This window comes from Grammomys surdaster, unplaced genomic scaffold, assembly GCF_004785775.1.
Source record: "Grammomys surdaster isolate TR1022 unplaced genomic scaffold, NIH_TR_1.0 60, whole genome shotgun sequence".
Taxonomy (NCBI): Eukaryota; Metazoa; Chordata; class Mammalia; order Rodentia; family Muridae; genus Grammomys; species Grammomys surdaster.
The window spans coordinates 10193048-10207512 of NW_021604562.1; the positions used below are offsets into that span (position 1 = coordinate 10193048).

Consider the following 14465-nt stretch of genomic DNA (forward strand, 5'->3'; position numbering starts at 1 on the left):
TGGAAAAGCCCGCCCTTGCAAAAGCCAGCCCTTGCAGAAGCCCGCCCTTGCAAAAGCCCGCCCTTGCAAAAGCCCGCCCTTGCAAAAGCCCGCCTAACAAAAGCCCGCCTTTACAAAACTCCGCCTTTGTAAAAGCACGCCCTTGCAAAAGCCAGTTTTTCAAAAACCCTCTCAAAAGCCTGCATAAGACACTGGACAAAGCATGCTCCTAGTTCTGGATTCCAATGTGGCCACTACACATAAGATCCACACACAATTCCCCCAAATAAGGCTATGACCCCAGTACCTCCCATTACATCAAAACTCCCTCCACTCCCGTTAATAAATCCTTTAACCCAACTCAGCCTTGGGACTTCACAACCCCCTCCTGGAAGGTCAGTGAAACTGCCCTAGAGCCATCCCAATAAACCTGCCTTTTCACTGTGCATTCATTATACTGAATTGATTCTTTAGGTCACAGGAGAAGCCATTCAGTGTTTACTCCATACTCTCTTAAGGGCTGCACTTTGTCAAGTTGTGACTCTCTCCACTAACACAACCAACAGCAAATGATATCTACTCTGAGCTGGTCAGGAGACATTATGAATTTTGTGATGTGTGAGGTTTGGATAAACTAGTTTGTCTTTGCACAGGGAAGGCTGGAAAGGGATCTGGAGGAAGGAATGAAGTTTGAGCAGAGCTCATGCCCTCAGGCTGCATGAGCCTGATGGAGCCCAGTGCTTATCTCCTAGATGCATGGGGGTTGGAAAACTCTGTGAGCTGTTCTCAGTCTTGAAAGGGTGTGTGGGGGGACAGTGGTTTCCAGGGGCTTCAGTCTCCTGGAACCTGAAATCCTGAAATGCTCCACCTCTATCTTCCATCTTCCATAGGTTGAACTCCTCTTTTTACTGACCATGCTGCCACCATTTGTTCCTGCTGCTGCTGCTGCTTCTGCTGCTGCTGCAGTTTACACTGCCACTAGGGTTCCTGCTCCTAGCTGACTTCCTGATGGCATTTCACAACCACATTTCCCCTAAGATAATCACCAAATTCTCATGGAGGGGATCAACCATGGCTACTCAGAGAGAAAGAGAGATGGGTTCACTAGGGAACCCAAGGTACACAGAGGAAGTTTCCCGGGCTCTTGGTTTGATGTTGCAGCAAAAGTCTAATTTTATGAGTTCCATTTGAGCACCTGCCACCAAACTTCCAAGTAGAAACTGTTATCTCCAGACTGCTTGTCTTTCAGTCTGCCACATCTGGTGTCATCAGACATGTCACAGAGCCAAACTCCATGAACTGAATCTAGTGATGGCTTCAGATTCTCCTCATGTAGTCCATGGTATGGACTGGAGATGTGTCCTTGACACTCTCTATGGGGAGTCATGAGGAAATGTGAACAAATCTCTAGTAAGGCCACAGGAAGGGATTGAACTGTTTCCTTCCTGTGTCTTTATGAGCTCTCCTATATCATGAAACATTTCACCTCAATTTGGAATGTCTTAGGTCTTCAGGAGTTTTCCTCCTGGATGGAAAGTATCCTCTTGGAGGAAACTGCAGCACACAACATGTGTATCCAGCAGCAGAGCCAGTCCTGTTGAGGGAAGCTCTAGGAGAAGACATGCCTGAATCAGATTCTGACTGATCTTCCCACCATTTAGATAAGGTGTCCCTTTGCTGTACCTCAGAGTGCTCTGCAAGGGACCATATTGACTGTCTCTGAGAAGGAGTCTACTTAAAACATGGGCAGAGCTTGGTGGGAAGTCAGCTAAACAGTTGTTGAAAAGGGTTCTCTGCTTCTCTTCAGGGTGTCTGACATGGGGATCCTGTCTTAGGGATAAAGCTTCCATTGACAATTCAGGAGGAGGGGATACATTCTGATGTCCATTGAGGAAGTTATGTAAATATCCCTTCATCCAGCTATCCAACATGCACACGGCACTTCCTCCTTAAGGGAACACAACCTGTTTCCAGTGAGTTTCCTTGGGGACTTAGAGTCACTGAGGTTACAGTCACCACTGGCATGGGCTCTTATGTTCCTATCTAACTGCTAGGTTGGCCATGCCCTTGAAGAATTTTCCACACCCCACAGAGTACTCAGAGCATATCTCTATACAATGGTCACAGCCCACCTTCTGGATCTTTCTCTGAAGCCATTTCAGCCCAAATGGGCAGTGCTCTGTGTCTCCCTTCAATAAAAGCAGGCAATTTATTTCCTCCAACACAAAACTGGCCTGCTTCATTCAGCCTGTGGCTGCAACTGTTTGACAAGGTTTCAGTGTTCTAGGTATTGATTGGAGTTCATATTGATAGGTGGAGAGATCTGACCTCGAATGCATTAGAATACACATCCATGAGGGTAGGAGTGTTAGTTAGACCCACCTGGACAGGATCTGTGTGCTGTAGGGTTTGCCTGCCTTGACATCGTGGCCACTTTGTACCACCCTACGAACAGGTCACTTGATCTTACTCTGTTTCCTCAATTTCAGGTGCAAAAGCACAGCTGGTCTTACCAGCTGGGGAGGACAGAAGTGGGGAAGAGAGAGATCGGTCCTCTCTCTGGGCTCCGAGCCTCAGCAGCAAAATGGGGAGGAGTAGAAAAACTGAGGGTACTGAGGAGAAAGGGGAGGAATGGAGAAAATCCTTCCGCTGTAGACACTTCGGGCATCAGGGATGACTGGACCCAAGAGGGTGCCATTAGCAGTAGGCAGAATACTGAGCTTCTGCCTCAGAAACCAGTCCCTGAGTGTAGGTGGGGCACCGAGGATGTGCAGCCTGTGCCACTTCAGAAACCCCGTGGCCAGTGGATGCCACATGGGTGATCCCAGGTACAGTCTGTGTCCCTAATGGTGCCTGGTGCACATCCTGTGCCCATTCCTGTGCCCCATGTACAGCCTAAGCCAATCAATGTGCTCCAGGCACAGCAAATGCCCATCGCTGTGTCCTCAGTACAGGCTACACCAGATAATGTACCCCCAGCACAGCGTCTACCAATCACTGTGCCCCGGGCCCAGCCTGTTCCCATTCCTGTGCCCCGGGTCCAGCCTGTTCCCATTCCTCTGCCCCGGGCCCAGCCTGTTCCCATTCCTCTGCCCCGGGCTCAACTCGTGCCATTTACTGTTCCCTCATCAGAGCCTATGCCATTCACTGTTCCTCATGTACAGCCTCTGCCTGTTTCTCGGCCTCATGTACACCCTATGAGTGTTACAGTGTCCCATGTACAGCCTTTGCCTGTTCCTGTGCCGCAGGCCCAGTCTATGCATGTTTCTGTGCCCCACATAGAGCGTATGCCAATCTCTGTGCCTCATGCACAGTGAATGCAGGTGCCTGTGCCCCATGTACAGCATTTGCCTCTTCCTGTTCCACAGACTCAGTCTACACCTGTTACTGTGCCCCACGTACAGCCTATGCCAATCAGTGGGCATCAAACACAGCCTACACCAGTTCCCGTGTCCAATACACAACATATAGCAGTTAAGGAGTCTAGCATTCCACAAACACCAGTTCCTGGTGAACAGCCTAGAGCAGGCCAGATGGCCTGTGTACAGCCCGTACCAAACAAAGTACCCCATATACAACACGTGCCAGTTTTGGTGTCCACTATACAGCCTGTGCCAGTGCTGGTGTCTCTCTGTTGCCTCCGTGACAGACTTACAGGACTACAGCTGCAGGAGCTGGAATGCATTTTCCAGAGAAATCACTACCTCTGTTCAGAAGACAGGGACACTCATTATGTGTATTCAGTACTTTGGGGAGGGAGCAATCTGGTACAGAGAGGCCTGTGACAATCTGCATCTGTCCTTGTCTTCATTTATTAGAAACTTTAAATGAGTTTTTAAGTGGGATGTGTTTGGTCTGGAGGGATCTCTCCTTCAAGTCAGGGCACGGTGGCTAACATTTGGAGGTCAGAGGACAACTTGAAGGACTTGGTTATCCCCTTCCATGCTGGGTGTCCTGAACTGGAAAATCAGTTCAGCTGGCTTGCCCACTGTATGCAGGCTTACCTACTGAGCAATCTTGTCTGCCTCCAGTTTGACTTCTAGAACGAAGGTTAAACTAAGAGATGGAATGCAGCCTGCCAGACTCCTGCCTTGCTGTCCTAGGGTTCTGGGATGGGAGAAGGGGCTATGCAAAAGATAGTGGAGCCCTTGTCCTGTAGTATCTACTTGGAGCAAGTAACAATCTGTCAGTGTCACTGATCTAAGTGAGGACCTCTTAGGACAGGCCTCAGAAGCCCTAGATGTGGTTGGTATGACAGAGGGTGACAGTCAGTATATGTGCTGATACATTTTGTGTCCAGTGTATTTCCCTCTATGTTTTCTAATATAAACACTTCGACATCACCTTTCTTTTTACTGCTCTTTTTAGTACTCTCTGATAATTTGTGCTCTTCCAAAAGAAAATTGTCCATAAAGACAAGCCTCAGTGTTGGGCAAAGCGTTCTCTTCCTGTAATCTCACCACTGAGAAAGCCAAGTGTGGGCTATTGTGGTGAGTTCCTGGAGGACGGAACTGCAGAGAGGAACTCTAAGTCAACACAGAAAAATAACTGGTTTATCAATCCATTCTTATCTGTACCCTTGTATTTGAAGGTGGAGAAAGAGTTCAATCAAGGTCATCTGTCTTTATGTTACCAAAGCCAGTCACTGCCCAGGAGGTTCTTTCTGCTGCTGGCTTAGGACTAGTTTTTGTTTTCTATCTCTTTCCTTCTGATTGTGTTCTGCAGATTCTCCCAACTGTAGCAGTGATAGCCTGGAACTTGCAGGGAACCCCTTGTTTATGTCTCCCTCCTCCTGGGAATTCAGAACTGTGTAGTCAGCCCTGAGAGGTTTTGTAACATTTCTTTTGTGTCTGGTGTGATTTATCATTTCATTTCTCCAGACTGCTGAGGAGGCTCAGGAAGTAAAAGGTCATGCTGGCCTGAGACCCAGAGATAACCAAGTCCTTCAAGACTTGTTCTGATCTTCACAAGTACACTGTGGTGTCAGGAAACTGTGTACACCCTCATGTGCATGTATGTGTGCACCCATCCACCCACACACACACATATACACACACTGGGGTGAAAGGCAAGCATGTGCATGCACATATGCAGACACACACACACACAGACAGAGCAGCACAAATGCACACACACACAGAGACAGAGCATCACAAATGTACATGCACGCACTCACACAGTAAATGAATCAACGTAACATGTCCTTTTCTTGGACATCAGCATGCTGAACATCAGTATGTGCTCACTGAACGTGAGGAGTCCTCATATGATGTCCAGGAAGTCATCTTCTTTTATCTGCATTTATCCTTCCTTCCTTGCAGACGTCCTCACACAGGTTTTACAAGTGTGATCTTGTTGCTGAAGCTCTTGCTCTGTATTGTGTTAATTTGAGACAGCTTTAAGTTCCACCACAGCCAATCTTAAGAGCATCTTTTCTGTCTCCATTAGTGTTTTGCAAGTGTGTTATTAGATATAGACTTAGGATTTATGTCTATTGATAGCATATTGCTAATGAATCAAACTCACTTGTAGTAATTGAGTGTCCTAGAGGGTAAGAGACTGAGACATTATTTTCATAGATTTAACGTGTTCTTTATGCTTTCCTTCATCTGTGGTTCCAAATATTGAACATCTGACATTTTTTTTTGTCTCAGAAAACAGCTGGCAAGGTGGATGGGTGTGACTGAGGCCAAATTGCAGGTGAGTAAGAAACAAAAAGGGCATTGGACAACACAGCCATTCGAGAACTTTCTTCAGGACTCAGATATGGCTGTCCTGTTACTGAAGGATTCTGCATGCACATAGTTGGAGTTACAAGTCATTGGTAGCCAGGAGGCATGGATTATGGGAATGGAACTCAGATTCTATGGAGGCCCAGGGGCTCTAAGTCTTTGGGTCATCTCTGCTGGCGCCTCAAAATACTTTTCCAGATCTCTGGTCTTTGTGGGAAGAAAATAAGGTTAGAAGGCTCACTACACAGACTGGGCACATTTCAAATGCAATGCACCTTAAGGGACAATTTGAATGTATGGTGGATCCCAGGCAGAGCCCACCACTCAGAAAGTTAAACAGGGACATGTGGGAATGTGGAAAGTACACATTGCAAATATCTGTTCCTCAGGCTAGTACCTAGTGAAGCCACACAGATGAGGTCACCCATCAAAAGAACTCTTGGGACCATGTGGCTCCATCTGCCCGAAAGTGCTGATAAGTATCTGCAGAGGGCTCCAGGATAAGAGACAGAGAAACCAGGTGTGCAATGATTGTCCATGAGCTATTTTACAATGCTGGGCCAGAAGCCTGGTTCTCGATCATTCTAGGCCAGCCCTGTACCCTCTACCAGCCTTTCTTCCCCTTACAGAATTACAGCAGTGGGACACCAGGTTCTTCTCAGTAAGATAATATTAATATAAACTATATTGATATAAATTATAGAGGACAACCAATATTACTTGATGTGTTTTCTGACTGTAATCATGATTATTATACAGAACAAATCCCTCTTCCCTCTCATTACAGAGATGGTTTAAGAAGAGGAGAGAAAAAATAGAGGGGACTTCAGGAGAAGGACAGAGTCAGTCAGGGATGAGTGATGGTACCCCTCTGGAAACCAACACCACTTCTCTCTGAAGATGACCCAAGAGCCCTAGTGTAACACCCTGGAGCCACTTGCAGACACCTTCTTTCTTCCACCAATGGTAATTGCATCTTTATTCCCTAGGCACTCGTATTTGAAATAAGTAGATTATCAGTTTACTTGCTTCATGTGTCTTCTAGGTTAGTACAGTATGTGTGGCCCATATCATGGAAATGCCATTTATTTATTTATTTGTTTATTCATTTATTTATTTATTTTATTAACCATTCCATTCATTTACATCACAAATAATATCCCACTTCCTGGTAATCTCCCTCACATTAATCCCTCACCCCAGGATGTCCCACTTCCTGGTCACCACTGCACCAAGCACCATCCCACATCTGCCCTGCCCTTTCCCCTTTTGCCTATATGAGAGTGCTCCCCCACCCACTTCCACTCTCCCACCCCATCCCTCCTGCACCCCTTACTCTGTGGTATCAAACATCCCCAGGACCAAGGCCTTCCTTCACATTCCTGTCAGGCAAGGAAATCCTCTGCTACATATGTATCTGGAGCCATGCATCCCTCCAGATACACTCCTTGGTTGTTGGTCTAGACTCTGGGAGAACTTTGTAGTCAGGCCAGGCTATGTAGTTCTTCCAATGTGGTTGCAATCCCCCTCCACTCCCTCAGTCCTTCTGGCATCTCCCCTACCATGGTCTGCTTCTGCATTGGTCAGTTGCTGGCTCAACCTCCCAAGGAACTGCCATTTGTTCCTGTCAGTAAACACCTCTTGACCACACAACAGTGTTGGGTTTGGTGTCTGTGTAATTCTGTAAGAAATCCTGTGGGCATTTTCTTAATTACTGATTGATAGACAAGGTTCTCTCCCACTGTGGGAAGGGCCACGCCTGTGCGGGTCATTCTGGAGCATAAAGAATACAGGCTGAACCAGCCACGAGGAGCAGGCCAGTAATCAGCATCTCTTCATGGCCTCTGCTTCAGCTCCTGCCTCCATTTCCTGCCTCCACTTTGCTAAATGTAAGTCTGTGAGATCCAAAGCAAATAGACTCTTTCCTCCACAGATTGCTTTTAGTCATGATGTTTTGTCACAGTAACAGAAGGCAAAGGAAAATTACCGCACACAACAGAAGATGGACTGATAGAATCCAACCAAGCACTTCTAATACTCAATTAGCAAGTAAGGCCATCCAACCTCCTGATTAATAGTTCAATTATGTATTTATTCATTTCTGAATTTATTTATCTATTTTGTTTATTTTGTTTCTATTGTGTTAATCATGTTAGGGCACACACATGAGGAGGTCAGAGTGTAAATTGTATAGTTACTTACTTGGTTCTGTCCTTCCACAGTATGAATCCTGGGAATCAAATATGTGTCATCTATCTTGGGGGCATGTTTCAATAACCAGTGCACATATGTCCACCCCAGAAAATAAATATTAAAGCTATGTGGGCCACAGAATACAGGGATGTTACACACACACACACACACACACACACACACACATACACACAGAGAGAGAGAGAGAGAGACAGAGACAGAGACAGAGAGAGAGAGACAGAGAGAGAGACAGAGAGAGAGACAGAGAGAGAGAGAAGACGGAAGAGGGAGGGAGGGAGGGAGGGAGGGAGGGAGGGAGGGAGGGAGGAGGGAGGGAGGGAGGAGAGAGGGAGGAAGGGAGGCAGCATATGTGCACAATATTTTGCTGCTGCTTCTCAAACTGGGGCACAGTCCCACTGACTCCTGCCAGACAAAAGATGATTGCCAACCTGGTTTATGACAAAGCTGTTCATCCTGGGCCATTAAATACACTGTACCAGGTTTTCATTTAAAACTTCCTCATCTGAAGGACTGGACAGACTCTTGTTGTAGTTACCAGGATCTACTGCTCTTGCACAGGATATACGTGAGGTTTCCAGCACCTACGTGGGACATCTACACACACCTACACATACCCATACAGATATATGCACACTCATGGACTCACTAAAAAAGCTGAAACAAAAGAAAATTTCCCGGTTAGTAATTAACTGAATTCTTATCTTCAACTGCATACTTTCTTTGTCTCTATTCAGCTCTGGTAAAATTACATTCAAATTCCCACAGGTTCATTCAGGTTTTCCCTTTCTGATTATTTTATAAATGCTTCCCAACCTTTCATATTTTTTATCTTAGTATTATATATAACCTATCCTTGATCAACTATAATTGTTAAGTATACTCTTATCTGATTTATGAGACAGTCAACATATTCATTCTGTAATATTGAATGAATACACACACACATATACACACAACGCAAACATACTTCTATTGCCTGGTACACGTATGAAAACGATTTAGAACACATTTTGGAAACATCATGTTTCCTGCACAGAACCTTTCAAAAACTACAAAGTATCCAAATATACTGTAGTGATGGCTTGTAAAATCAAAATGGCTTTCTGTCTATCTTCCTGCCTGTTCCTCTGTCTTTTCTCTCTCTCTGTCTCTCTGTCTCTCTGTCTCTCTGTCTCTCTGTCTCTCTCTCTCTCTCTCTCTCTCTCTCTCTCTCTTTGTGTGTGTGCGCTTGTGCATGTGTGTGTTTCTCTATCTCTGTCTCTGTGTCTCGGTCTCTCTGTCTCTCTGTCTCCTCCTCTCTGCTTTTTGTAGTTGTTGCTGGTGATTGGGTATTGTTTGTTTACATGATTTTTTTTGAGACAAGATCTCATGTAGCCCAGGCTTGCCTGTACCTTCCTATGTATCTGCAGAGAACATTTTTTTTTGGTGTTTTAGTTGCGTGTAAGTTGGTCAGGCTACTTTAAGCAAGCCTACACCTCTGCTCCTGTGTGTTACTCCAATTAAACCAATTGCATCATGGAACTAGACTTGAGTAAGATTATAAGGAATCTAGCCATGTATTCCAACACTGAACAATCCATCTGTTTCTGTCTGCCCAAGATGTCTGAACACTTAGAAAACAGCTTGTGCCGTGTGATTTAGATAGCCAGTGGTGTATGCTCTCCACAAATGTATTAGGGTTCAGTGTGTAATTATCTATAATAATTCTATTTCTTTAGTGACCCTTCTGCATTCAGAGTGATGGGACAGTGTCCCAAACAGCCTGCTGCCAGATAGGAAAGACAAGGCAGGCAGAGGAAGTAGCTCATTGTGGTAAAGTGTACAAGCATGAAGAGCTGAGTTCGATTCCCATACCCACATCAATTGCAAACGTTCTTATGCTTGCTTGTCATCTCAGCACTGATGGGGTCAAGACCCACAAGTTCCTAGAACTTGCTGACCAATGCTAGTGTAGCCTCGTTTGTGACCTCTCAAAGGTTATGATAGAGTTCCTGAAGAAGTGCCTATATGTACACATGTCTATACACATGAACACATGCATACACATGGATCTGTACATAATTACCCTTTTTAAAAAACATATAGATGAAGGACAACTCTTAACACATTCACTTAGTTATATTAAAGTCTTATGAAGGATTTTACAACATAGGCTCAAAGAATCCCAGCACACAACAAATCATGCTAATAGGTTGTAACCCATCTTAATGGAATTTAGCAATGCTAAACAGTGTAAATTGCCACAGTGTCCCAGCAGATGTGGGTCCCTCTGCTAGGTCTTCTGAGCAGTCAGGAGCCTCTGTATGTACCCTTTTCAATATCTTATAGCTGGAGACCCTGGAAGCTTGCCAGGCTCGAACAGTCTTTGTGACTGTTCAGAGGCAGAGGACTCCTATGATATCATATTTCCTTTATTTCTGCCAAGTACCTGCTTCCAGATGTAGAATAACAGAGCAAACGGTGTTCACCAAGATCTCTCATCAGACCCCTGAGCTCCTGGGATAACTGTTCTTACCCCCTGAAAATTCGTTGGAACAGTTCAGCATATTCTCTTCTTTGAGAAAATACTTCACCAAGGCCAGAGTAATCAGCAGGCCTACAGCTTAGATGCCCAATTTCACACCCCCACATTCCCACGGGCTGTGCCCTTCTTGAAAGCACACTCTGCTCATTGCCACCCCAAACTGCTGTCACTGGTTGTATCTGAAGACGCTCAACCCACAATAAATGGCATTGAGAAAGCAAGAGAGTCAGGCTGGCTGTAACAGACTAGATACATTGTAACATGGATCAGGCCAGAAGAGAACACTTCCAGGTCATGGGTCAATGGTTTTGTTCTTAATGCTGAGTCAAGGGGTTAAGCCCAGAATTTCCAGAAGCAGTGGTGCCATCAACAGCATCCATGCCATGGAACCTCAAGAAGCCACCCAGTCGTCTCATCTGAGAGAGGAGCAAATTAAAGAAAGCAATGGTCAGTATATGGAGGGGACAGATCCTTTAATTATTTCTGTCATTTTACAGACTAAAATGGACAGATATTTGCCGGCTCAGTCTGTAACCTTTCCTTGTCCCTCCTCACTCACCCTGGACTCTGATTTCCCGATCACTCTCTTCTTGTTTCCTCCTTACAGAAGCAACTGCATGGATAGTCTTACAGAATATGAAGGAGAGAGAGGAGAAAGAGGGTGTACAGGACTACCCTATGTTGGGGGCCATGGCTGCAGACGGAGAAAGTGCAAATGAAGAATCCAGAGATGAAACCCCTGTTGGTAATTCAGCCTCTGTAGATGGCAGAAGCCAGGATGGCGAGACCAGCAGCAATGGTCAGGATAAGGACCAAGGAGAGGAGCCAATCCCTGGGACCACAAAGGGCCCTCAGGCTCTCCCACGTCCACCAGGCCAGCAGCCCCGCAACCGCTACAGGTTCACCGAGTTCCAGGTCCAGGAGCTGGAGCGCATTTTTGAACGCAATCACTATCCTAGTGCTGCGACCCGGTAAGAATATTGTCTGGCTTGTGCTTGGGAACACCAAATGCTCCAGAGAGGCATTTGGATCTTTTCTTCCCCTCCTGAAATAGATTCTACCTGTAGATTATAGGCTCCCACACCCTAGTCTTTTGCACTTGGGTTCTGGGATGAGGTGGGGAAGAGCAAACAGGAATGAAGATAATTTCATAAAGTATTTAAATGAATCAAAGTAAGGTTTGAACAGGGGTGTAAACAGTCTGAAATATAATTGTATATTGTGTAGTTTTTGTATTACATTATATTTTTATAAGTGCGTTAGAACATTTTTCTTAATCACTGATTGGATTGTTAACTGCTGATTATTTTGCAGAATGGGGGAGGGTGTATTCTTTGCCTTAAAATTTCTATTCAAGAAAAACAAAACTGTTCCTAAAAGCAAGATAAAGTTCTGGGAATGGTAACTTGTAGCCTGAGCAACAGAACTGAGGGAAGAGGCTCAGTGCAAATTCCAGGACGCCTTGATCTATAGCCTGATGAATCAGCCAATTAATCAACCAACCAACCAACCAGCCAACCAATAAATCAAAGTCATTGGTGGTAGTCCTTGTTTGTAATCACATCACTTGTGCACCTGGGAGGTGGCAGAATGAGGGTAGGAATTTCAAAGGCATCCTCAGCTACCTAGTTCCAGGAGGCCTGTGCCACAGGACATCTCAAACAAAAGTAAGCCTCCCAGGAGCTTGGATTGCCAGAGGGGAACACCACTGCCTGTTTTTCCCTCTCTCCTCCCCTCTTCCCCTCTCCCTTTCCTTCCTCTTCCATTCTCACCCCTCTCCTTTCTTTCTCTCCACCCACCCCCTCATTTTCTCCCTGTCCTCCTCCTCTATTGCTGATATAGGAACTCACTCTACAGCCCATATTGGCCTGGAACTTTCTCTTGGTTCAGCCTTTCTCCTCATTCTGGAAGTACAGACCTGTGCTGCCAGTCTTGTAAGACTTTTCAACACTGTTTTGTGCCTGCTGTGGTTTTATTATTTTGTGGTTTAGTATTTAGTATCCAATCAGTAGATTGGATATTTTTGCATGGTAATTATGCAGTAGAAATTCCCATGTGTTTTCTATTAATCCATTTTCTTCCATTTAAATTTCTCTTTCCAGCCTAACCAAGTTCCTCAAATCTTCTTTCCTCCGTGCATTTTTGTTCACAGCTTTTTGTTATCTTTTCTGTTTGTGGGCAGAGTCCCAGGCACCGCCACATGCTGATGTCAGTAACACTTCTTGTGACTTTTTCTGTGTCTAGGTGTCTTAGGGATATACTCAGTCTTTCACATTTCTATCTATAGCAGATAAAAAAGAAAAGAAAATTCTTCGTAGAAATACCTTTTAAAAGCATCAAAATCCTCAAGGTGCATGTCACAGAAGGGAAATGGTGTCAAATGTTTAAAAACAGATATAAAATGCCCTTTTTATTTTATCCATGAAGCCAAATACTGAATATTTTCAACTTTTGCCCACAGAAGGCAGCTTGCAAGATGGATAGGTGTGACAGAATCCAGAGTGGAGGTCAGTAACTAGCATAAAAAGATGGCCCTTCTAGAACTTGCTTCAGGTTGTGAATACCTTTGTCCACTTCATGAAGTCGTATTGTTTTTTAGTGTTCTATATTTGGGAAATGAAGGTATTTTGTTTTGTTCTGAGGCAGGGTCTCTCTATATATCCCTGGCTGTCCTGAAACTTAGTATGAGACTAGGCTGGCCTCAAATTCACAGAAATCCACCTGCCTCTGCTGGAATTAAAGGCTTGTGCTCTCATGCCTGTCTGGGAAATTAGTTTTGAACTTTGTGGGGTTTATACACGGAAAATAGAATAAGAGAGTTCCACAATACCAAAATGTCTCACTTTCAGAAGGAACATGACTTCCTAAATGGAAGAAAAAGTATATAATATTGAACTGTATGGAGTTCATGACCCCCTGGGGGATACAGACTCAATCTGGATTATACTTAGTTAAATGTATTAAAGCTGCTAGCAAGACAACAATCTCTGAGCCAAACTTGAGTTTGCCCAATGAAACTGGGTGAGGGAAAATTTTTAAAAGAGAAAACACAAGAAGACCTTGAGTATCTTGGAGAAGCCAGCCAAGAACTGTTCTGCTCTGACAAGATTAGGTAGTCAAGAAAGCCTCAAAATAGTCCTTGAATGTCTACATAAGCCTATTATAGAAACCAAAAAAGCAGTTAATCATAACAAAGTAGACAGTCATGGTTGTACATTTTTGGGTGGGGGGTCACTGAGTCAGAGTTACTGTGAACTTATCTTCCAGGGACTGAAGTCAGAAATAAATGGCTAGTGGATACCAAGATAGATGCCTAGCATAAGATGGACTTTCTTTAGCCATCACAGAACCTGTTTTATTCCTTAAACATAAGGAGATTCTATTATATGTGTGTATTTATGAATAAATTATTAATACATGTTCTAAATTACAAAATACATACTCATTATATGTACAGTTGTACAAATTATATAGATATGTAGAGGATATATAAGTCATTCACTTTAGTGCAGTTTAGGTGATAATGAATTATTTTAAATAATAAACTATACTAAAATTCTATACTCGTGGAGGGAGTTTATAAACATTCAGACCTTGGACTGCCACTCCTAGAATTAGCACAACAAGAAAGAATGTAAGAAAGAAGAAAGAATGTTCTTTCATGAAATGTAAAATCTCACTGGTATATAAACTTACATGATAGGTTCTTTGGTTATGATTCTCACTATTCAGTGCACTAAGACAACTGCTTTTTCTCTTTTATTGTAGAATTGGTTTAAGAGTAGGAGAGCCAAATACAGGAAATGCCTGAGGATGGAAGTGCTCTGAAGTGCTCCTCATGGTGCTCACTGCAGCTACACCTTTCCCTAAAGATTGTGGAGGAGCACTAGAGAACTGCCTTTGCCCAGGAAACAGAAGCAGATGAGATTTTGCTGCCACCAATGAATTATTTTATCACCCTTCCCTCCCTCCTCCCTCCCTCCCTCCCTCCCTCCCTCCCTCCCGCCGCCCGGGCG

At 44.4% G+C, this 14465-nt stretch overlaps 1 protein-coding gene and 1 pseudogene across 1 annotated transcript; both read left to right on the top strand.

The window, feature by feature from the left end:
- The first annotated feature begins 1290 nt into the window (after positions 1 to 1290).
- Positions 1291 to 6629, top strand: LOC114619830 (annotated as a pseudogene).
- A 4122-nt stretch (positions 6630 to 10751) lies between these two features.
- Positions 10752 to 14277, top strand: LOC114619905 (rhox homeobox family member 2-like). Its single transcript, XM_028765879.1, has 4 exons — positions 10752 to 10896; positions 11057 to 11420; positions 12911 to 12956; positions 14218 to 14277. Exons 1-4 carry the CDS (start codon positions 10752 to 10754, stop codon positions 14275 to 14277), a joined length of 615 nt encoding a protein of 204 aa, XP_028621712.1.
- The last annotated feature ends 188 nt before the right edge of the window (positions 14278 to 14465 follow it).